At 44.1% G+C, this 24610-nt stretch overlaps 1 protein-coding gene across 5 annotated transcripts in view; it reads right to left on the bottom strand.

Annotated features, from left to right (window-relative positions):
• The window catches only part of FAT3 (FAT atypical cadherin 3), a 635879-nt gene that overhangs the window by 5634 nt on the left and 605635 nt on the right, over nucleotides 1–24610 (bottom strand). For 3 of the 5 annotated variants that reach the window (XM_076002418.1, XM_076002420.1, XM_076002419.1), the window contains 5 exons: nucleotides 10841–10994; nucleotides 7821–8476; nucleotides 3679–3792; nucleotides 1534–1593; nucleotides 556–591 (listed from right to left, as the gene is read on the bottom strand). In XM_076002418.1, the coding sequence (XP_075858533.1) occupies nucleotides 556–591; nucleotides 1534–1593; nucleotides 3679–3792; nucleotides 7821–8476; nucleotides 10841–10994 (1020 nt within the window). The remainder of the gene's footprint in view (nucleotides 1–555; nucleotides 592–1533; nucleotides 1594–3678; nucleotides 3793–7820; nucleotides 8477–10840; nucleotides 10995–24610) is intronic. The other 2 variants (XM_076002421.1, XM_020286650.2) reach the window with 1 other exon arrangement.

Here is a 24610-nt window from a genome sequence, read left to right as displayed (position 1 = left end):
GGGCAGGGCTGGGAAATCAACAGAGAAGGGACCTGACATGCAGTTCTTGGCATCCAAGAGACCCTAAGAAGCCAGGGTCATGGGCATGCTTCTTACAAAGGTCTATCAGGGCCAGCCATGCTCTGGCCCAGGGAGAACAAGGTGATGGATGATGGCCGGTTGCTGCAGAGCTTCACATTCAGCCATGCCATGATTTGGCCAGCAAGAGCTCGCTAAGGGATAGTTCTAGGCCCCCTAAGCCCGCCCCCATGCTGTCTTCCTTTCCACGTGCCATGTGTGGAGCTGGGCTGGCAGCATGCTTGCAGAGAGGTACGGCAGCTATACTGTGGCCCACAGGGGCAGGGAGGTGTGCAGGAAAATGGGTGAATTACAAGCACAGGGGATGAGGCTAGGAGGGGAATGCTGGTGCAGCCTTCACATCCAATACTGAGCACACAAGACACCTGGAACATGCAAAATTCAGATCAGGATGGAGGGACAGGGATGGGGTAAGAATGAACTCAGCAGTTCAAGATGCACAAATAAAAAGTTATGCTATGGTTGTGGCACAGTCACCTCGGTTGTAGTTCTGTCCTTGGTCCATGACAGACACTGTTTAAATACAAAGTGAAAAGTGAAACTGACAATCCAAGCCATGTGAAGAAGGATAAAAGAACATTTCAGGCAACTTTAAAAAAAATGTTCCTAAAGGCCTTTGGACTATGACTAAGTTTAGCTTTTTTCATTTCTCCCTATTGTTATTAAGGAAATAAAAAGATAAATCCCATTTATGCTGGGCCCTAATTTTATTAAGGCCCTAATAAAAGTTACCCAATTGAAATAAATATCCATAGTGTTACAGCTTTGTGACTTTTTTTTTTCCTTGAGACAGAGTCTCACTCTGTCGCCCGGACTAGAGTGCCGTGGCATCAGCCTAGCTCACAGCAACCTCAAACTTCTGGGCTCAAGCAATCCTCTTGCCTCAGCCTCCCAAGTAGCTGGGACTACAGCCATGTGCCACCATGCCTGACTAATTTTTTCTGTTTATTTCTAGTTGGCCAATTAATTTCTTTCTATTTTTTGTAGACACTGGGTCTCACTCTTGCTCAGGCTGATCTCGAACCCCTGACCTTGAGTGATCCTCCCACCTCGGCCTCCCAGAGTGCTAGGATTACAGGCATGAGCCACTGCTCCTGGCCTGAATGACTTCTTAAGTACTCTTAGCTCATAGTAGGTGCTCAATAAATACATGTCATATGTAAGAATGAATTTAGTATTAGTCTAGATTCCAACTAATTGAGTAGTCTTCTCTTGGAATTTTATAAAAAGAGTACCCCATACATTTAAAAAATTATGAGCTAGATTTTTTTTTCCAAAATTGTAAAACAAATCCCTAGAGAAAACACTCTACGTTTCATTTGAAACCACCTGTTTACTGCCCCTCAGTGGCCAATTGATTCAAATCTTCCCGAGTCCAAAATAACAAAGAAACAAAATTTCCAATAGGATAACTCTTTACACAAAGAAATGCTATGGAAGAAAAAAAGTAAATACCTTCATTCTCTATAGTGTCAACTACATTGTTGACAAGCTGAATGACAGTCACTATGGATGCTAGTGGTCAGGAAAAGAAGACAGAAGGGAGGGGAAGGACAGCTTCAGGTTAGTTGTGTATTTGGAACACACATTAACTTCTTTTAACAATGGCAACAACAGTGAAGGCGCAGCATGCAAACCTGAAGCCTCCCCGCAATCTGTCCCTTAGGGAGTGTGTCGGTGGACACTTTTATCTAGAGAGTCCCGGGAGTCTTGGAACAGAAGAGAAATGGCAGCAAATCCAGGCCCGGCCCTTCCAGGACTGTTGGGTCATAAATTCACACCTCATGGCCCAGTTACATCAATCTAGGAAGACAAGTGGCTTATCAAGCTCATGCTAATTTCTCATTAGCAACCCCCAAAGGCTCTCAGAGGAAGACCTCACTATGCCTGGGGATAATTATTTGTTGGTCAGTCATGCTGCTCAGAACCAAATGCCAGTCATAGAGGATAACCTTTGCAGGACTGATGGCTTCATAGTCACATGATGCCACCGATAGCCCAGGACAGTCCAAGGTGCGGCTCCCGCTGGTGAGGTGCAGACAGAAGTCAGCATTTGGCCTTTCAAACAGTTAGAATAGGGCAGGACATCTCTGCAGTCTCTGTGGGTTGCCTTCGCACCCAACACCAGCAGCTTTTGGAGAGGTGATCAGGCTTAAACCAAATTTCATGAAAGTTCCTAACACTACCACCTGCCTTAGTTGGGACCAAACACAGACTGTCAAGCATGAGAGGGCAAGTGTGTGACCTTACAGGGCACACGCAGCAGAGCCTGCGAGAACAGTCAACCAAGCACCGTTGCTGGAGTTGCTGCCTGGAGTCTGGACACTGTATGTCCTTTGGTGCTTCTACTTCGAATGCAACTAGCCACAGATTTTCTTCTGGCTGCGGATAAGGAGAGGAGGGACACACCTGGGAAACAGATGTGGGGGTACAGTCCTGGCCTTCTAAGAATGGTCAGAAAAAATCCACTGTTGTAGGGTTTGTTATCCCAGCAGACAGATACAATGAAGCTTCTGCAATTCTCAGGAGGGCCAGGGTTTGGGGGTGGGGGTGCTAAGAGTATTTTATTTCCATGATTGTTCTGTGGTCTTGGGCTTCACCTGCTCCTCTATTCACCTTGGAGGTAAGGACTATGCCATCTTCATTTTATACTTCTGCGTACAAACAAAATACCGAGCACAGGACTCAGTACACATGAGAAGGTCAGCAAATGTTTATGGGATGAATGATTACATAAATTAGTAAGTATCCAAGTTTTGCTGGTTGCTGATAAATAGGAAAGTGGTGTAAGCTACAGACTAAGGTGGGGCTGCCTGTCTCTGCGGATGACTATTTGAACTTGTTCTTGGTTTATCACCAATGTGGTAAACACTCACTGGTTTGCTTCCCTGCCCTGCCCCCGGGGAGAACAACCCAGCCTCCAAAGCTGGTTCCTTGGCTCAGAAAACCCAGTCTGGCATGAGCACCCCCTCCATATGCGTGGTTCACGAGAGGCAGAGGTAACGGCTTCGGAGTGTCAACACAGTCTCAGATCCACGAGGAACTGCATGCAATGTTTTGGGTGTATGTGCATTTTTCTAAGTAGCTGCTTCCTAGTTTTTAATAAATTCTCCAAAAGCCCATGACCTGAAATGATTATAAGGGGGATTCAACTGAATGAAGACATGTCACTGGTTTTGCAGGAAGGCTCTCATCTTTCTGAACTAATTTCTAATGAAGGGGAGGGTGGAGATCCAGTGATGAGGGAAGTGATCATTGGTAAAATAAAAAAAAAGAAAGAAATCACTCTGTTTGCTTGAAGAGCATCAGCTGGGATGAGGTAGTTGCACTGTGAACCAATTCAAAGAGAGCTCACTCCTGGAGGTCCACGTTCCTTCCTTAACCCCTAACGCAGATCCCTGGGCCTGCTCACAGCTCAGTGGGGACTCCTTTGGCAGTGACCCAATGATGGGTCAACCCCAAAGCTAGTGAATACACTCACAAGCCCATGAACAGGTCAAGAACAAAGCTGGTCCCAGCTCATCACCTTCCCCTCAACCACTGTCTTCCGGCACAGAAGGCAGAACCCACCCGCTTGGAACAAATATGATGACTTCTTACCATTGTCGTCGCCAGAATCTGACTGGAAGGAGCTGAGGGACTGGACTTCAGAGTTGCTGCCTTTATTACTGCCGGCAAAGCAGGTCACTTCTCCCGGGTCATCAACCCCTTTATCTTCGTGGACAGCCAGAGAGAAAGCAGAAATGACACCGGTTACCTTGTGCCTATTTCATGTCCTGCCCACCCCCTCCCACCTAGTTCACTTCTTAGGGCTCTTTCATTTGCTTAGAGAAAATAATTTAGCTCCACGATAGAAAATTGACTGTGTCACTGGGGGGCAAAGGTCTGTCAATCAAGTGATTTACATTATGGATTCGAAACCTTTAACCCTGTAGCAAATGAGCTTCTGCACAGCTGACAGCCAAAAGGAGCTGCTCTCTCCTCAAAATGAAGCAACTACGTGGAGAGAGAACCAAGGATGAAGTGGCTGCATTGCTCTTTGCCATTCAAAGTTCATTTACATCATTTACATGAACTGATGAGGTGTCGACACCAGGTTAAATGAGATTACTTTTAAAATAGTGGCATAAATATTTTATAGGCAAGAATGCCATTACATTTATCCTAACTTCCATCTCTGGGGAGCGAGTGGCATTTTCAGCTTTGTCTTCTAGAGGGCAGCGTTGTATCATTTTTGGAAATGACAACATTCCTCGCCCTGTGTCGGGTAGGAGGGCAGCCGATGGTGTGGATGTGCCCGTGTCTACATGCATCCTCCTTCTTTGCTGTATAAAGACAACCAGAACACCACACACACACACATACACACACAGACACACACACACACGCACGCACGCGCACACACACACACGCACATGCATGCATGAACACACACTTTCTCTCCCTCTCCCCCCCAACTCTCTGGGGCTACTTTCTTACTTGATGGACTAAAGGAAGCAATAAAAACAGCCCATATCTTGAGGTTGTCAAGTGCAAAATGAATTACTTGCCCAGAGATTGTCTCTCCAGCTAACCCTGCCTTGCTTAACAAAGAAGGAAATGTATTCAATAAAACCCAACAATACTTTGGGGGGAAATGTGAATTTTGGCCTGGGGTAGATTCTGGAAATAAAGCTGTCATATCGAGAACGGGGTGGGGGAAATGATCTTCAGGAAAAGCTGCAAATGATCCTGTACCTTGGTGGTACAAAGAGACGCAGCCTTGTGATTAAGGGAACATTTGTTCCTCTTTGTGGCCACAGAAGTCAGTTTCTTCCACAAAGGGCGATGTCGGGAACAGGTATGGTGGCTCCGTGTCTGCTGTCAGGTGCTGAAGCCACAGCAACACAGTGAATTGCATAAACAACTGATATAAGTTGGGGGGAGACGCCAGGGAGAAATTCACCTCCCAACGAACGGCCACATAGCAGAAAACATGAAGATGTGCCTCAAAAAGCCCAAGGTACACACAAGCTTAGCCCTGAACAAGGGAAGGAAATGACAAATGATCCACCCCGGTGAATGCAGTGCTGTGCATAGAACTCCTTTCTCCACTCTTCCATTTATTTGGAACCCCCTTTTCTCATTGCTAAATAAAAAAGAGCCTATGAGCTACTAGACTGGCAAGACTATACTAAAGTCTAATTCTAACAGATAATTTGGAAGGGAATATATTTATGGTTACAACCCAAGGGCATCTACTTAAACTGTGTGTCTACAGAAAGACAGAATCAGCCAATAGCCTGTGGCGGTGGCACTAGAATAGAAAGGACTCAGCCCTCTCCCAGCATCAAGAAATCCTCTCCCTCAGATACCCTTGCCGCCCTGCTCTCCTTCCTGCCAAAGCGCCCGAGGGCAGTGCTGGGAAGAGCACAGGTTTGGAGCCTGATGCACCAGGTTCTAATCCCGACTCCTCCCTTTACTAGTTACGTGCCCTTAGGTGAGTCATTTCACCCATCCAAGACAGTTTTTTCCTCCATAAAACGAAGGGTTGGTAACAGAGCCCACAGCTGTGAGGACTTAAGGAGATGTTGCAACACACAGCAGTAGTGGCTTTACGTTTATCTGCTGCCTTTGTTTTCTCACCAAATCTCTTTGTCCTTAACCCCTGCAGTCCGGTTTCTGCCTTGATGGTTCTACTGAGAAACTCTTGAGATCCTAAGAATCTTCTGGGTGTTAGGCTCGGTGTTTTTGTTTGTTTGTTTGTTTTAGCTTGTGTCTTCCTAGACGGTTTTATAGTACTCAACACTGCTGACCTTACTGACACACTCTCCCGGCTTCTGCACAGCTGCCCTCTCCACTTTCCCTCTTCTCTCTCTGCTGGCAAGTGTTTGTCTCCCTGCCGGGTTCCTTCCCTCTGCCCACTGCCCACATGTAGACATCTCCAGGGTTCCTTTGGAGGCCTGGTGGGACTGTCTTCCCTTTGCTCTTGCTCCCTGGGTGAGCCCACTGTCCTACAAAGTCAAGCAGCCTGCATGCAGGTGATGTCCAAACTTTCACCTCTACCCTTGACCTCTCCCCTGAAAACAGAGCCAGACACCCCTCAGGTGAATCCTCTTCACCAACTGAGCTGCCTCCTCGCCAACAGTATCCTACCGAAATCTTATCCATGCTTGAAGATACCTGTAGGAATGCCTCTTCCTCCATGCAGACAAGGTTTATCTCCTTGGCTGCTCATCCTCTCTAGCTCCATTTAAAACCGTGCATCCTCCAGCCCCGCAACATATACTGTGTTTTCCCGAAAATAGGACAGGGTCTTATATTTATTTTTCCTCAAGAAGACACCCGAGGGCTTATTTTCAGGGGATGTGTTATTTTCCCCTCAAAGCCTCAGCTTGCAGCACGCACAGGATGGCCAGGACCTGACAGGGGGAGCCGACCTTGTTGGTGGGGCTGCCCGCACCTTTCCGGTCACTTCTGGGATAGTAGCTGTCACCATGGGGCAGATGAGAAGGGCTGCTCATCTTCTTTACTGCTCCGCAAGGAAATGCATGGGCTGTGCAGATCCGCTGCATAGCCACGCCCATCACTAGGTCTTATTTTCAGGGTAGGGCTTATATTGTACAAATGCTTAGAAATCCTACTAGGGCTTATTTTATGGATGGGTCTTATTTTGGGGGAAACACAGCACTATGGAACTGTAATCACAGTCTCTAGGCTATCAAGGACACTGCTGCTGCTAGAATATAAAGCGATTTGGCCTGATGAAGTCATAGGGTACAACGGAGCCTGCCTTAGTCTCACCCTGCTTGGAGCTAGGTGCAAACAACCACTGTCTCTCACCTAGATGTTTATAGAGGCTACCTAACTGGCTCTCTGCTTTCTTCCCTTTTCGGTCCCATTCAATCTCTTTCCAAGGATCAGCCAGAGCCAGCTTTAAAAAATGTAAATTAAATCATGTCACTCACGTGCTTTAAAACCTGCACCAGCACTGCTGTTAAAATGCACCTGCTCTCCTCTGGCGCTCACCAAGCTCCAACTACATTGACCTCCTCTGTGAAATTCTTCAACACACCAAGCTCTTTCCTACCCCAGGACCTTTGCACCTGCGGCTGTTCCCTGTGCCTAGAATGCTGCTGCATGGGGCCAAAAGGAGAGGGAAACACCACCACTTGGCTGGGACCACGTTTCCTGCCTTATGATTCCCCCCTCTTGATTCGTGGACCCTGCAATTCCAGCTAAACAGAACAACTTGCTCTTCTTCTGATCATATGGGGCCCTCTGCCAGGGCCTTCCTTTCCCCAGACCCTAGTTAACCCATCGTGGTCCAACTCAAATGCCCTTCTGCTTCCTTCACTCTGTCTTGAAATACTCTCCTTTTCCTACCGGCCTTCCAGAACACACTCCCATACGTCACTTTCGCGGCTAGTCTCCTGCATTCCCGCCAATGGCCCGCTATTGTGAGAAGGCCGGTTTGTGAGTCTGGAAGACACGAATTTTGGGTACCGCCTGCCTCTCACAAAGCTGCATGACTTCGGGCACGTGATGTTGCCCTGTCTGAGCCTCATTTTCCCATCTGTCAAGGAGGATAGGAACCAGGGCAATTTTTAGCGCAAGTGTGAACATTCAACGCCAGCACGCGCCACAGCGACCGCTCTGCACAGGCGCTGCGCGTTCGCTCCCCCTCGCCTTAGTCCCGGCGCCGCAGGTCCCCAGCCCGCATGCGCGGAAGAACTCGTGTCGCCTTGCTACTGCCTACTCACTCTCAGTGCCCGCGTCCCAGCCATTCTTCCGGATGGAGTCGCAGTCGGAGCGGCAGGGCGACACGGCGGGCAGGTTGGGGGCCACGCTGCACACGACCACGCCCCGCCTGGCGGTGAGGATGCGCGGCGACTCGGGGTGAAACGTGGTCATCTCCTGGTGCTCGCCCCCCAGCCCGTCCACGATCTTGTCCAGGTTGCTCCTGGAGTCGCTCTGGAAGCAGGGCGTGTAGGCCATGGGGCGCACGGGCACCTGCGGCGGGCCCACCTCCTGGTACACGTTGCGGCCGTCCCCGCCGCCGCGCAGGCTGCGGAACGGGATGCCGTTGCTCTTGTGCAGCAGCGCGGCCGTGGCGGGGTCCTGCACCAGCGTGATGTTGTTGCGCGAGTAGTTCTTGCGGAAGACCTTCTTGCGGAAGACGATGAAGAGGACCACCAGGATGAAGATGACGAAGAGCACCACGGCGATGCCGATGAGCTCCTCCTTGCCCACGTAGGCGTGGCCGGCCTGGATGTTGGGCACCACCACGGGGCGCAGCCCGCAGTACTGGCCCACGAAGCCCGGCGTGCAGTTGCACAGGAAGGAGCCGAACACGTTGACGCAGGAGCCGCCGTTCTCGCACTCCTCCCGCTCGCACTCGTTGATGTCCTCCTCGCACCTTCAGCGACAAAGCACACAGAAGCCCCTCCCCAACATCAGGACCCGCGGACACAGGCTGGTGTCCCGGAGCTCGAGCGAAAAACAGTGCTTTGGCCGGGCGCGGTGGCTCACGCCTGTAATCCTAGCGCTCTGGGAGGCCGAGGCGGGCGGATTGCTCGAGGTCAGGAGTTCGAAACCAGCCTGAGCAAGAGCGAGACCCCCGTCTGTACTATAAATAGAAAGAAATTAATTGGCCAACTAATATATATAGAAAAAACTAGCCGGGCATGGTGGCACATGCCTGTGGTCCCAGCTACTTGGGAGGCTGAGGCAGGAGGATTGCTTGAGCCCAGGAGTTTGAGGTTGCTGTGAGCTAGGCTGACGCCAGGGCACTCACTCTAGCCTGGGCAACAAAGTGAGACTCTGTCTCAAAAACAAACAAACAAAAAAACACAGTGCTTTATTTTCTTTCTTTAAAAGAAAAGAAAAGAAAGAAAGAAAGAAAGAAAGAAAGAAAGAAAGAAAGAAAGAAAGAAAGAAAGAAAGAAAGAAAGAAAGAAAGAAAGAAAGAAAGAAGCATTTAAATGGTACAGATGAACAGAAGTGTGTGTGGGGATGGCGGGGCTTGAGGGAGGCTTAACTTAGGCATGGCTGTGCCCACGGTGGCCCCAGCCATCATCTTGTGTTAAGGTGTCCCATTGTCATTGTTAAGGTGTCCCAATGGGTCCCCTGGCCCATTGTCTCCCAGGTCCTCTATCCCCTACCCGGGTTGGGGGAGGGAAGAGAGCGCAAGGGGAGAGAAGACGAGTAGACAGGACGGAACGGCAAATGCTACTGAAGAGGTGGGTGCTGGTCTCCAAATCCTCCCTGCCAGATGCACTTCAGAATTTAAAATTGTGCAGTTTTAGAAAGGAGATGCGATACACATCTCTCACATTAAATAAAACACTCTCCCCTCCCCCACAAAGGAACTGGTGCTGGTCCTAAGATCCCATAATCAAATCTACTACTAGTGTTTCTGCAGTGAAACATATGGATATTCACAATAAATGAGAGAAATAAAGACTAGAAAGAGCCTCAGAGCAGTTTGGAACAGGTTTTGCCACCAAATCAGTTTGCCACGAACATACTCCAAACCCTTTTGGTTCTCAGAGCTTTTGGGATTGTAGAATTGCAGACAAAGAGCCGTGAACCTATATACCCATTATAGGGTTTCCCCAGAGGGAAAAAAAAAGTCTTTGGTTCTGACAGTTTCCTCTAATGGTTACAGTAATTTTTCATCCCTCTGGGAAGCTGGGGGCTGTGGCAGGTAGGTGGGTGACTAGAGGGTTACATATCTTCTAGATTCTCTGCTTATGTTAAAGGCTAGTAATAATGTAGATTATCAGGAAAAGAATAACTAAAGCATTCTAATGAAAAATAATTGAATCATTTTTATTCCCTTTAAAGCAATCCATGGCTCACTCTGAGTATAATTATAAGGTGAGCATTTAAGTCTTATTCTTTCCTTGAGAACATAGACCTTTTCTTCTTCACTTTTCTCTATTTCAGCAATTGTTCTGATATGTTCATTTAAAAGGTCCAGTCACCTATATTTTTGGTAATCCACCTTATAAAATGTAGTCGAACATCCCTAATTTGAACAGATTGGGGCCAGGTCAGCCGGAAATTAGTCAGAATCACAGAGTATTTAAAAATAAATGCTGCTTTATTACTTTAAATTACATCCAGCGATTCAAAGTCAGCTAAGTATTTCCTGGTAAAGTCCTCGGGAGATTTTCTCTAATGAATACATAAGACTGATCTGTAATTAGAATATCACTTGCTTGAGATTATATATACACTTCTAAAACGATCAAGGATGGTTGAAAGTGGCATTTTACTAAGAATTTAAAACATTCTCTTTCCATTCAGCAAACACTTTTTAATTTTGATCATTTCTTGGGGGGGGGGAAGGTTTGCAAAGGAATGGTAAGTTTTAGTTTCTCAGAATGATCATAAAATGCTAGGCAGTGGAGTCCAGTTAATGGATTCTGGGGAAATAGGTAGTGTCTGCCTGAGAATTATACTGGTGGCATAGACGACTACCTTGAAAAGACTTGTTTTTGTAGTTATAGAATACACAGTTATTATATAAAGTTTTGAAGATATAAATAAGCATAAAGTAAAAAATATAAATTACTCATAATCCTACTACCCAGAGATAATCCCTATTAACATTTTAGTCACTTGTAAGCACTTTTTTTTTTATGTATAGTAGAGGTATTAATCCTTTGCTTGTCCTTTTAGTGGTAAACATTTTATCCCAGCTAGCTGTTTACTGGTTTGTTTTCTTAGCAACAGGTAGCAGTGTACAGAAAGACTATTGCGCAATCTCACTTACGTGACTCCTGTGAGCCCAGCTTTGCAATTGCAGATGAAAGTGTTTCCTATTGGGTCGCAGGATCCTCCATTCCTGCAGGGGTTTGGGAAGCAGGCTGTGATCTCCGATTCACAGTTTCTCCCCGTGAACTGTGAGAGACAGGTACACTGATAGCCTGGGGAAACAGAGGACCTCATGAGCCACAGATGCCCCTGGTAAAGCTCAGAGTGCTTGGACTCAGCCCTAACACGTCCTCCTAATTCCTTGTTGAACCATATTTTAGGCAGGGCCCAAATTCCAAAGATGAAAAGCAAATCGGATATCTGGAACACATCTTGACACAAAAATGCCAAGTTACAGTTTGGATTCTCTGCTAGACCACAAAAATTCACCTAATTAACCACATACACGAATGCTAGTGAGAACTGCAGGAGATACCCAGGGGACAGATTCCAAGAACAAGGACGGAGATGGGAAGGAAGATGCTTTCTCCACAAGGGTACTGCTATAAAAAGACGATGTTTCCAGATAGGAGTAGTTTACCATTGGTACCAAGCTACCTCCTTTCTGGAGCCCCTCTTATACCTCCCATGCCCTTTCTCCTTAGCCAGGAACTGAAATCCCCACCTGAGGAGGAAGTCACGGGAGAACAGGTAATATGAGGATATTTGTCAATCAAAGGAAACTCAGATTGGTACGTACACAGGGTAATGAAAAAATCACAGCCTTCACCCAGCTCTTCTATTTGGATCCTGATTTTTGCATCTTTTTTACTTTCTCTACTCATGAATCCATCATATAGAAATGATTAGTGAGAACCCCACTCCAGAGAATATTAAATACAAAATGAGGTAATATTCTAAGAGGAAACAGCATTGTCTACCTCTCAGAGATGGAAAAGATGAATAAATTAGAGTATTCTTTATGCCCTACTTTAAAAAAATCCCTAAGATTTTATTTTTAGCTAAAGCTATATGTGTTCATAGTAAAGAGGCAGAAAGTGGTGCAAGTTTTATTTTGTACAATAGCAGCCCCCCTCCCATTTACACTTGCTCAGAAGTAACCTGGAGACCCCTTTTAGTATTTCAGTATTTCCTTCCAGGGTATTTTGCTGATTATTTTAGTTTTAGGCATTTTCTTCTGCCTTTCCACGATGTCCTTTATTTCAAGGCTTCAGCCCCATATGAACATGGGAACAGTCTTCTGATGCCCCTACCTCCCACTATGTAATATGGTAATTTTAGTTAGATCAATCATCAGTGTTTGCATTATTAGGACTATAAAATGCTATTTGTAGCCAAGTCATGTAGTAAACTATGATTATATTTCTATTTTCATGTACAACTTCTTGTTTTCCCTGGACTGAAAAAATGCCCTGTGTTTTGGCTTGCTTATTTCTGAATATATGTTAATTCAGCTCCAAACTCTTCATCAACTAGGTCTCTTGGCGTTTAGTTGCAACTGGTGTCCTGTATTTTCAGCCCCTGAAGAAGTCTCTCTTGTGGCCTTTCTGACTAGCTCCTCCTGAATAGCTGTCCTCCCACCCTGTTTTCTTGCTCTCCTGTGTTAGAGCTCATGTTTCCTGTATCATTTATCTTCCTTTCTCTTGGTTTACCCTCTCTTTTCATTAGAACACCTTCTACAGTAGCTTCCCGAAAAAGGATTTGTTTAAAGGAGATGATTTTTTGAGACCCTGCATAATTGAACATGTCTTTACTCCACCCTGACATCTCTCTGACAGTTAGGTTGTGTAAAAAGAATCCTAAACAATCCCTTCCATGTTTCTTGGAGAAATCCAAAGTCATTTGGGCTTCTGAAGTTTGTACATGACCTGTTTTTTTTTTCCCCCTAACATGTTGGAGGATCTTGTTTTTGCCCCCAACTTTCTGAAATTTTTCAAGGATGTACTTTAGTGTGGGTTTATTTTCAACCGATACTGGGTACTCAATGGGCCCTTGCAATCTGGAAATTCTTGTTCTTTAACTTTGGGAAAATTTATTATTTCATTGGTTATTTTCTTCCTTTGTTTTCTCTGTTCTGTTTTTATGGAAATTTTATTGTTTGAGTCTCAGATGTCCTGAACCTTCCTCTGGTTTTATTTTTCTCTCTTATATTACACCTCTGTAGAGGTTTGCTTTACTTTCCGAAAGAATGTCTCATCTTCTGAAATTTTTATTGAGATTTTCATTTATATTTTCATCTTCCAAGGGCTTTTTTGTTTACTGTTTTTTTTTTAAACACAGTATCCTGCTCCTGTGTTATGGTTACAATATCTTATCTCTCTGAGGATATTAACAATATTTCATGAAGTTTTCTCCCTGCATAGTTTCTTCCAATTTGCTTTTTTGTTTCTTTGTTTTGGTCTCTGTGATATTTAATTTTATGTGTCAATAAGACTAGGCTATTGGTGCCCAGTTATTTGGCCAAAGATGTTTCTGTGAAGGTGTTCATGGATGTAATTAAAATTTCTAAGCAGTCAACTTCAAATAAAGCATATTATTCTCCATAATGTGGGTGGGCCTTATCTATTCAGTTCAAGGCCTTAAGAAGGAGGAATTCTGCCTCAAAACTGCAACATGGAAGAAATCTTGCCTGAGTTTTCAGCTGCTGGCTTTCTCTGCAGATTTTGAATTCAGGACTACAAAATCAACTCTTACATGAATTTTCAACTTGCCAGCTTGCCATATAAATTTCACACTTGCCAGTCCCCATTATCACTTGAGCCAATTCTTTACAATCAGTCTCTCTTCATCTCCATATATATACATGCAGGCATGAGTGTACACACACACACACACTGTCCCAAACTTATGATGGGTTGACCTTGGTTTTTTGACAAAAGCAATATGCATTTAGTAGAAACTGTAAGTACTCACACAATCATTCTGTTTTTCACTTTCAGTACAATAGTCAATAAATTACATGAAATACTCAACACTTTACAGGTTGAGCATCCCAAATCTGAAAATCCAAAATCCGAAATGCTCCAAAATCTAAGACTTTTGGGGTGCTGTTATGACACTCAAAGGAAATGCTCATTGCAGCATTCCAGATTTTAGATTTTTGGATTTGAGGTGCTGGACCAGTAAGTATATTCCAATATCTCAAAAAAAAATTTAAATCCAAAATACTTCTGGTCCTAAGTGTTTCTAGATAAGGAGTCCTCAACCTGTATTATAAAATAGGCTTGTATTAGTTGATTTTGCCCAAAAGTAGGCTAATGTAAGTGTTGTGAGCACATTTAAGGTAGGCTAGGTTAAGCTATGATGTTCAGTAGGTTATTAAGTGTATTAAATGTATTTTTGACTTAGGGTATTTTCAGCTTACAATGGGTTTATTGGGATGGAACCTCATAATAAGTGGAGGGGCATCTAAATATATCTCCTATTGGTTCTCTTTCTCTGGAGAACCCCAATACATTATCTTCCAAGTTAGAGGATTTTCTTGTCAGGAATCTTTGCTTATTAGCTCACATTGGGAGTGGGCCACTGGAAAACTAGAGATCTGATGGAAAGCTCTGAGCACGAATGGTCCTCATCCTCTGGGATGGTCGAATCTGCTAGTAGTGACTCTCCTTATCACCTGATCAGAGGGGGGCTGGAGGCCTGGTTCTAATGCTGGGGGGCTGGGTGGTGGTGGAGGAGGGGTGGTTGTGGGTCTCAGCATCCAATGAGCACATCAAATCTTATATTCTGATCGCTGGAGCAGCGGAGCGCCAGGCACAATTTTGTCCTCAGACCAGGGTGAGCGGTTACCTGGCTGTGCAGAGGGAAGATGGGAATTCAGGTTGGCTTCTGATTGCCTCTTAAACAGACTTTTATTTTAATGATTCTTATTTTAAACCCTTTTCCCCACTCACCTCCCCTTCAGAAGTGACTGACGCCTCCAATTCCTGAGTCTTGAGATTTAGTCCAGAGATGTCCCTTCTACCAGTTAGACAGAATTCAGGTCTCTCAGAACTTCTCTCTTCCTTACCACTTGACCCTCTGCCTTCCACCTCCAAACTGTGCTGATGTTGCCTCCCCTCCCATTCTCCTCACTTCTATGGGCATATGGCTTAATAAAAATATCTTTATTTCTGTGGCAGTGGGGTTGTGATAGTAAGTGGCCACTGTTACGTTGAAGTGGCCAGCGATGCCTTCCTCATTGATAAGATCTTTTGTATTAATAAATACTGCAAAGAACCAGCCTCACTCTTACTTGAAGGGCTCTTGGGCTAATCTCCGCTTCCCAAGTGGTCAGTGAGTGATATTGGAATTTTATAGCTTGATCTTTGTAGATAGAAGAGTAGTTTAAAATGTGTAGATTGAAATAGTGTTTTTCATGGATATTTTACTGAATCCACATTATAGAGAACTCCCATGTAGGGGAAGACATTATGATTGTGTGTGTGTTTGTAGGTTCAGACATAGAAAGTCTCATCTTTAAGAGGCAGGTACAGGAGGCAAGAGGCATATCTGTACATTTCCAAGAAGAGGGAACTGTGTGGCCCCAGCCTTCTAGGGACCAAGAAACACAGAGGGTCAGAGGCTAAGGCTGAGAGAGAGACATACACACACACACACATATAGGGGAAAAATTGCTCTTGAATGCAGTGACAGTGAAAGGCCAGGGAACTTCTAAGGAAAGGCCATTGCTGATGCCAACTGTGCCCAGAGAAGACCAGCCTAAGGTCTGTGGGCGAGAGGCCTAGTAGTCTGAGGTATGCTTGCTTCAGATCTTGCTGACTTTTAATTTTTTCCAATTTAGGGTTATTTTTTCCAATTTGGGAAGTTGCTCACTGTAATGAAATTGCTGAAAGCAGCTAGGATTGGGAAAAATGCTTCCTTGTGTCACCGGGCTAGTCCTTCCTTGTGTCACCTGGCAGGATGGTGTATCATTTAGAGAAGGAGCAACCCGTGAGGATGAACTAAATTCTTTTTTAGCCTAAATGGAGGCGTGGCACAATCACAGTATGGGACTCTAAAACCACATCAGTGATGAGGAGGGATGGCAGGAAGTGGGCCGGAATTTGAGGCACGGTGGGTAAATTCAGGTAAAACTCCTCCCTCTGCAGCTCCTATTTGGCAAGGCTCTGGCAATGCCTTCAATAAAACTGCATCAGAAGTGGCTGGGGGAAGGAGGAGCAGGAAGGGGCTGTCCGGAAGTCAGGGACGTTTCAATCATGATCATCGATAACTGGATTCTAACTTGGGTCACAGGACTGACTTTGATCTAATAGCCGGGAAGCAATTGGATGTTCCCGTGTCTGGAAAATCAGAATTTAAAATGAGACACTACCTCTAGTGCACTCTCTTATATACATTTCCTTCTGAATTTTGTCATTATCGTTTTCTTTTCTTTTTTTAGCTTTCTCAGGTTGAATCATTTTCATTTTCTTTTGTGGAGTACCTAATATTACTTGATGAAGCAGCCAGCATGACTGAGTAGTAAGCTATCCACACTGACTGAGTGCCTAAGTCACAGGCAGGGGTGTGCTGGAGCCAGCTCAGCCAGGGGCGCGAGATGACGGTCAATATTCAGAAATTTGGCAGGCCGGTTATGAAATGGCTGGTAGTCTGACATCAGCACCAGCATGCTGGTGGGAGTCTTTATACCATAGAAATCAGCAAGCACTACAAATCTCTTTGATTTTTAGAGAGCTGGCTTACCGGCACACCCCTGGAGAGGGACTATGGCAGGCACGGGGGATACAAAGAGAGAAAAAGGCTATTTACAAGCTTTTTTGTGGATGAGGAAACTGAGGTACAGAGATGTTGATTACCTTTTTATGGTCACAAAGCTGGTATGGATTTGAATCCAGGCAGTCTGGCTTGCTCCTGAGTCCTGAACTGTTCAGTATTGTTCTGAACTGTGTTTCTTTTCTTTCTTCCTTTTTATTTTCTTAGAGACAGGGTCTCTCTCTGTCATCCAGTCTGGAGTGCAATGGGCTCATCATAGCTTACTGCAGACTCTAACTCCTGGGCTCAAGCAACCCTCCCATCTCAGCCTCCTGCATAGCTGAGAATACAGGTGAGTGCTGCCATGCCTGGCTAATTAAAAAAAATTTTTTTTATAGAGATAAGGTTTCACCATGTTGCCCAAGCTGGTCTCAAACTCCTGGCCACAAGCCATCCTCCTGCTTCGGCTTCCCACATTGCTGGGCTTACAGGTGTGAGTTACCACTCCTGGCTCTGAGCTGTATTTTTAACAGCCACACTTCATTCCATGATCTGGTTTTCTCTGTTTATCAAAAAGAGAAGCGAACTGTCTAGAATCTGCTCTTATGATCTCAAACCAATGGGGCAAAGAAGGCTGAGGCCTTTTGGAAGAAATCTTCCTTTTAGAATTTTAAATTTGAAGGAGTTTCTACATTAATACAGTGAGAGAGAAAAGCAATTGGATTTAAACAACAGTGGTCAGATTAGTTTTTTTTTTAAATAAAAGAAGAGTCATATCTATTGCTCAGCCTCTGTGAAAGGCTTATTTATCAAAATTGAGCTGTTTTCCCAAAGTATTATTTATGATCTCATTATCCTGTCATGAGTACTATTATTAATAATTTTTATAATATCAATAAGTCTGCCATAATGATACTAAGTGATCTAATGCTTCAGTTTTTTAAAAAATCATTTTCATTCTATGAAGAATCACAATAATCCTATGAAAGAACAAGAAGAGGTCCCTCTGAACATCCCAACTCCATGGGGTGCTGGAGAGGTTGAACAGAAATTAAGCAGCTTGTTCAAGGATATATAACTAGGTAAGTGATTGAGTCTGAACTTGAACCCAGGCTTTCCCATTCTCAAACCTTTCTATAAGACTATATTGGCATTAGAACTTGTCACTGAGGCTGACTGTGGTGGCTCACACCTGTAAGCCCAGCACTTTGGGAGGCTGAGGCAGAAGGACTGCCTGAGTCCAGGAGTTTGAGACCATCCTGGGCAACATGGTGAGGCCCTGTCTCTACAAAAAAATAAAAATAAAAAAGTTAGCCAGGCATGTTGGAATGTCCCAGGTATTCAGGAGGCTGGGGTGGCAGGATAGCCCAGGAGTTCAAGGTTACAGTCAGCTGTGATTGCACCACTACACTATAACCTGGGCAACAGAGCAAGATCCTATCACCCTTGTCACTGGGCCTGAGTTCATTACTTGCTAGGAATAAGAAAGAGGAGGTTGGCCGGGCGTGGTGGCTCACGCCAGTAATCCTAGCACTCTGGGAGGGGTGGATCACTCAAGGTCAGAAGTTCGAAACCAGCCTGAGCAAGAGTAAGACCCCATCTCTACTAAAAACAGAAAGAAATTAATTGGCCAACTAAAAATATATAGAAAAAATTAGCCGGGCATGGTAGCACATGGCTGTAGTCCCAGCTACTTGGGAGGCTGAGGCAGAAGGATCTCTTGAGCCCAGGAGTTTGAGGTTGCTGTGAGCAAGGCTGACACCATGGCACTCTAACCCTGGCAACAGAGTGAGACTCAAAAAAGAAAAAAGACTCAAAAAAAAAAAAAAAAAAAAGAGGAGCTTATAGATACTTCCCATGGCACTACAGGAAGCAGATGAGATACAGTGAGATGGACAGGATCAGACACCCCTTCTGGGAGCCAAATAATCATTGAATAATAAAGATAATAGCATAATAAAGTCTCTACTCTTCCCAAGTGTTACCATATGTTGCTATAAAACACACATAAAGGGAACGGAATTCCAAGAGATATCCAGGCGTCATTTGATCACAAATAATATTTAACACTTTTGTAATTGTAGAAGAAAGATAAAATTCAGTGGATAAATGCAAAGTGTTATTAAAAAGAGTAGATTTTCTTCCCTTGTTGGGGAGAGAATGTCAAATAAAGAAATCAATTAACAAGAACAATAGCTTATTATTTGGTAAGAAAATGTCTAAGAACTTTCTACACATTATATCTCATTTAATTCTTACAACAACCTTATGCCATAAGTACTGCTATTATACTTACTTTACAAATGAGGAAACTGAAGCTTAAATAACACGGCTATCCCATGTTACACAGACAATGAGTTGCAGATGCATTTTATACCAGTTCTCAGATTTTAAAAAGGAAATGGTCCTAGTAGTGTTGAGATACATGTACAAAAAAAGTTTCTTTCCCCTCAAATCCTGGCAAAATGAGGAGTGTACTTTTAAGCCTTGCCTCAAAGCTGTGTTCCTGTTTACAACCCTTCTAGTAATAGCAGATACACATGGTATTGAAATCTGTACCCAGACAAACGTAAAATGCCTCCTCCTTTCCCTGCTCGAAGAAGAACATTGCAAAACCTATTAAATGCAAAAATAGAAATGGTATAGGCAATTTTAGCATGAATTCGGGCTGTGTAGGCAAATAATCAAGATAATTCCTGTCTTATTCCTTTGGCTTAGTAGTCATTTTCTCACCTGATTCATCCAGGTAATGGCCTCAACTCTGCCCTGCTCGCCAGTATAGGTGAACATCATTCTGATAGGGCTTGGCTGCCTTTGATAAGGAAACATCTGCCTGCTGCACAAAGGTGGAAATAATGACAAATGTGCACCTAGCACTTGGGATCTGAAGTCAGCATCAGCCTCCATGCGTACTGAATTACAGATTTCATTTAGAAACCCCAAGAACTTGGGCGATTTAGGAAGGCAGCTATGAGGTGGTGGGGAGGCCCTGGGTACAAGTTTAAGTACCAGCTGGGTGTGATCACGACCTGACCTCTAGAAACCTCATTTTTATTTAATAAGTGAGACTCACTAATACCCACTTCATAGGGAATAGGAAGTTTCCAGATTCATAAACCACAATGTAGCACACAAACATTAGGTGCTTTCCTGTCGTAATTACTGTAATTACTATAGATTCTGAAATCAGCTTCATTTCTGTATTGCTCATAAGCCAAACAAGTGAAAGCCATGGGAGTCTGTTAGGCTGAAGAGCAAGAGACGTCCATGTGAATCTCATTAGTGTGAGAAAGCTGGCGGATGCATTAACAGGTGAGATGCTAATCGCATGCGAGGATGAGCTCAGCGGCAGATCCTGGTCTCGGCCATTACTTTGCCATTTCGACTCTTAGTCACTCTGACATTTTTTTCTTTCACCAAGCGGGCTACATTCTATGCCTTCAGGCCTTGTAAAACACAAGCCTTTGAAGGTGAGACCTTTTCCCTAGGAAAGCTGGCTCACCTTTCATATATTGTATATTGGGCCAAGCCTCTAATATTTTCTTTGAGGATCTGGAAGTCTTTAATGTGTTAACAACATTAGACACACAGTAAATTCTCACCTTCTAGTGTGTATGTTCTTTTGTGTCTGCACATAACCTACACTTTATGGTTTTGAGTTTTCCTATCCGTGCCTATAATTATTAATGCTGTTACCATGAGGTTTTTCCAAAGTACCAAAAAAAAAAAAAATTAACTCAGTATTTAGAATAAAATCATCCAGAAAAAAAAATTTCCATAAGCTGCAAAGCTCAGCTAAATCATGTCTTTAGTATATTTATTGTGAGTCCAGCTTCTCTTTTCTCCATGCCCTTGTGCTCGACGGGCCGAGGGGTGTGGAGCACACACGGGAACCCTGTTCAATTCCCTGAAACCAGCTGTGAGAGGAGGGAGACCACATAGGTGGCATCCACTGGTCACAGAGACAGCAATGTGACCCAGAATTCAACACAGAGCTAAGCACTAAGCAGGCACCTAAAGTCTGATGGACTGAATTTATCTAGATCCTTTTTAGTTAGGTACCTAAAATACTCAGGAAAATATGACCCAAAGCAGCTCTGGGAAATTTGTTGCCGAAAACACTCCTATGCCCAACTATTTGCAGCGTCCAAAAACTTGTTTTTTCATGCAATTTGATAGGCAGAAAACTCACAATTATGTACAGGGGGTGAGTAGACACTGTTATTTATTCTTATCTTTGAAGGGAACCTCAGGGTAACCCAATCCTCCTAACTAGGGAACAAAGCTCCATCTTTATACTAAATTTTAAAAAAATGTAGGCTGTGTATCTGACTTCCAATTTCTGAATGTCCTCTATCTTTTCACCTATCCTGGAATTCAATGACTTGCCTTTCTGCAAATACAGAATTATTGGAATTCCCAAATGTCAGTGGTTCTCAAACTCGGATGTGCATAGATCCACCTTGTTAAAAACAGATGCCTGAATACTATCCTTGTAGATTCTGATTCTGTATGTTTGAGGGGTTTGCCCCCCCCCCGACATTCCACTGTTAAATTTTCTTGGCAGTAGGTTCAAGAATTTGCATATATGAGTCAGTGACTGAGCAGAAAGTTCTTCTGATATGGATAGTAAATGATGGAAGCAAGTAAATAGATTATTCCTTTTCATTAACAATCAAGAGACACTTCTAGAACAAGGTCTTGTTTTAACAAGGTCCTCAGGCAATGCTGATGTATCTCAAAGTTTGAGAACCGCTATATACAATATGAGAAAAAAAGAACTTGAAGTTCCCCAGGTTTCAGGGCAGTTCAGAGACATGGAAAGAATCAGCATATCACCTAGGGACCTTGTTAAAATACAGATTCTGATTTAGTGGGTTTGGGGTAGGATCCGAGTTGCTGCCTTTCTAACCCAGTGTTGCTGATGCTGCTGGCCAATGGAACACACTTTGAGTAACAAGGGTTAAGAGCATAGGCTGAGTTGGGGGAAAGTCCCAAAGACCTGGATCAAATCCTGGCTTCACCACTTTACTAGCTGTGTGATACTAGGCTAGTTACTTAGCCTCTCTCGCCCATTTCTTTATCTGCAAAATGGAGGTGGCCAGGTGGGAGGGAAGAATAGCACTAATCCCAGGGTATTGTGGTGAGAATTAAATGTCCCAGTGCATAAGCACTTGCAAGGTAAGCACTTACCAAAGTACCAAGCACATAGTAAGAGTCTAACAAACAGTAGCTCTTACCATTAAAAATTTCCCCAAGTTGCCATTCCAGGAGTTAGGCTTCTGGTCTCATGCAAAACTGTCTGCATGACTATTTCTTGCACGGTGGCTGCCTGGCTTGCTGCATTGCCTCACCAGATTATAACTTAGCCTCAAATATGATTTCTGTTAGTGGGCTGGAGCTGAGCACAACAAGGTGTGGAGGACTGAGCACCCCTTATTCAGACTATGGGTGCTCCCTGGGTGATCCCTCCCCATTGGGTCTGGAAATGCAGGGGTCACAGTGGGACCTGGCCATGGCTTCTCCACAGTGGCTGCTATTTCCAGTTCATGTCTATGAAATACATATAATTTTAAATCTTTACCAAGAGAGAGCCTTCCCTCTGTGGTTGATTTATAGAGTCATATTTATACCCTTATTATAAGTCAGCATTCTGGGCTTTGACTCCCCTGGGGTTCCTGTGGCTTGCTCCTGGGACAGCCAGAGTTATAACACTGATCAAACCCGCTGACCATGTCATTCCGAGCTAGCAGACTCGGCTTCCCTGCCCTTCATGCCAGGGGTTTGATTGGATTTGGGGGTGGTTAGAGCCGAATCCTGCATCCCTGAAAAAAATTGCTTCTTGCTGTGGTTTGCCTGCCTGTAACAATTCTGAATGTTCTGGAATAATGTGCTAGGCTAGCCATAGTTTGAGAATGTAGTCTGTCATTGGGAGAGCCAATGACCAATACTCCAGCATTCCTCAGTGGTCAAGAGGACAATTTCACTACAATACATGTCCTGGAATTTCAGAGCAATACACAGCACAGGAGCAAAACGACAAAGATGTTCAAACAATTTAACTTTTGTTATCAGCACTCTCATGTGTAAGGAGTCACATCTCAAGCTCCTCACTCTGCTTTCTCTAGCCTAAATATTCTCTTTAATACTGACTTCTTACATCCTAGGCTTTGATTTGGGGGCCCAAGACTGTCTCTTCCTGTGATTAGACTTCTCTGGCAGCCATAGGGAATTCTTAAAGGCATGCATATTCTGTCATTAAAGACTCAGTCTTATTGTTCTTTTTAAACTATCACTCACAGCTTAGAGGATTTTTCTTTTATTTTAAGTAGCATTATAATTAGTGACATAGTTTCATAAGGTAAAGGACGAACTATTGGTTCTTTCTTTTCTTGCTTTTTTTCTCTCCCTGATTTGGCACCAATTTAGGGAATTTGCAGATAGGATACAGGGATCTAGCAAAAATTCCTGATATAAACAGATAACGGGGGCAAGAAAATGGATTCTCTTTCTGCTTTTTATAGAGGCCAAGGCTTTATCCCCACAGCCAGGAAGCAGGTAGGTACCTCCTTACATGCAGGAAGAGGGATCCTGTGCCTCAGTTCCCCAGGGAAACAACAGAAGCCATCTTCTTGGATTTCCTGGTGAGTGGCGAGGAGTCTCATAGTCCTGGGCTCAGGACTGCTGTGCATGAGGCCATTTGGGGCCTTGTCTGAGGGTCTACTGAGATAAGAACCACTGGGCTGGGCTTGGGAGTAGCCTTGTGCAGGGCCCTGCTCCTGCTGGGCTCCCTCAAATGAACAGAGATAGCAGGCTTGGAGAAGGGAGTTGCGTAGACGGAGGTGAGGAAAGATACCATCTTCATTTTAGGAAACTGTGAGCACCTAGGTACAAAGGAGGGACTTGCACTAATGCACCTTGGAAGAAGGAGTACCTATTGTGGAATCCCCAACCAAAGCCCAATCACAGAAGAGAGTGGGGAGCAGGGAGACAAAGAAGTACACGGATAGGAGAGTGTGCTCTATATGCAAGGTTCGGCCCCTAGGGAGGGCAAGGCAAGTTCCTTAGGCCATGTGAAAAGTATAGGGGTGGGTCCTTAGTGTTGAAATTTGGTTAAATCAAAAGAAATTTAAAAAGAGAGAAAATTGCTATTTCCCATGTCAGCCGTAGTCATTTAATTAATATACCTGCACTGAATACTTAGCTAAAGGATTTCATGGACATTTTTTTCAACTTAAAACGCACACCAAAGAGCAAGATTCCACAGTCTTTTCCTTCATACAGTGATTATTATTATTATTTTAAAGATAACCCACTGTGGAAGCCCATAGCACTGCCAGCAAAAACAACGTCCTGCCATCGTTAAAAGTATGTTACAATTTGTGGCTATGTACCCAGCATTTGACATGGAGTGGTGTTCTATTTCAACCCAATTTAATTATATGCTCCTTTTATATATTGTAGATGGCTCACACTAGCAGAATTGTTTTGCCTGGTGAAAAACTGGCCATGACTTGTCATAATGGGCTGGTTCATAGAACCACTGAAGTATAGTTACTGCCCATCATTCGGGAATTATGGCACCATAACAACCCTTTATTTACATATACTGCTGAGACAGTAAAAACAGCAAATAGATTTCTTAAATCGAGACGGCAGAAATTTCCCCCCAGGGTACTTGGCCCTCATTGTGGCAGTAACATATGCAATTCTAAACAACTTTGGTGTCTGTATTTCGACAGTGCATCATTTCATGGACAGTTTATAACATTCTAATAATAAAATGGACTCTAAATTTGGAGTTGGGCTTCTCTAACATTAGATGGTAATGCGCACAGCAGAATCTCTAAGTGATTTGTGAGGAAGGTTTAAATTTGCTAATCACACTACTGCTGAGCATCTCTGCAAAGGGGCTGAAGTGGAATCAGTGGTTGGGCTGTTGGGAGGTGGCGAGCCTTCAACCGGGAAAATGCCTGACCTAGTTTACATTAACACAGACGCCGAATCTGGGTAAAGTCAGAGATTCTTTTATCTTTAGACTCCCAGGACTTAAATAATCTTGGCTTTTCCCTCAAACAAAAGAAACTCTCTATAGATTTTTTGTTGTTGTTGTCTACTCCTATTCTTTCTT

This window comes from Microcebus murinus, chromosome 4 (assembly GCF_040939455.1).
Source record: "Microcebus murinus isolate Inina chromosome 4, M.murinus_Inina_mat1.0, whole genome shotgun sequence".
Taxonomy (NCBI): Eukaryota; Metazoa; Chordata; class Mammalia; order Primates; family Cheirogaleidae; genus Microcebus; species Microcebus murinus.
This window is presented reverse-complemented; position numbering and strand designations above follow the sequence as displayed.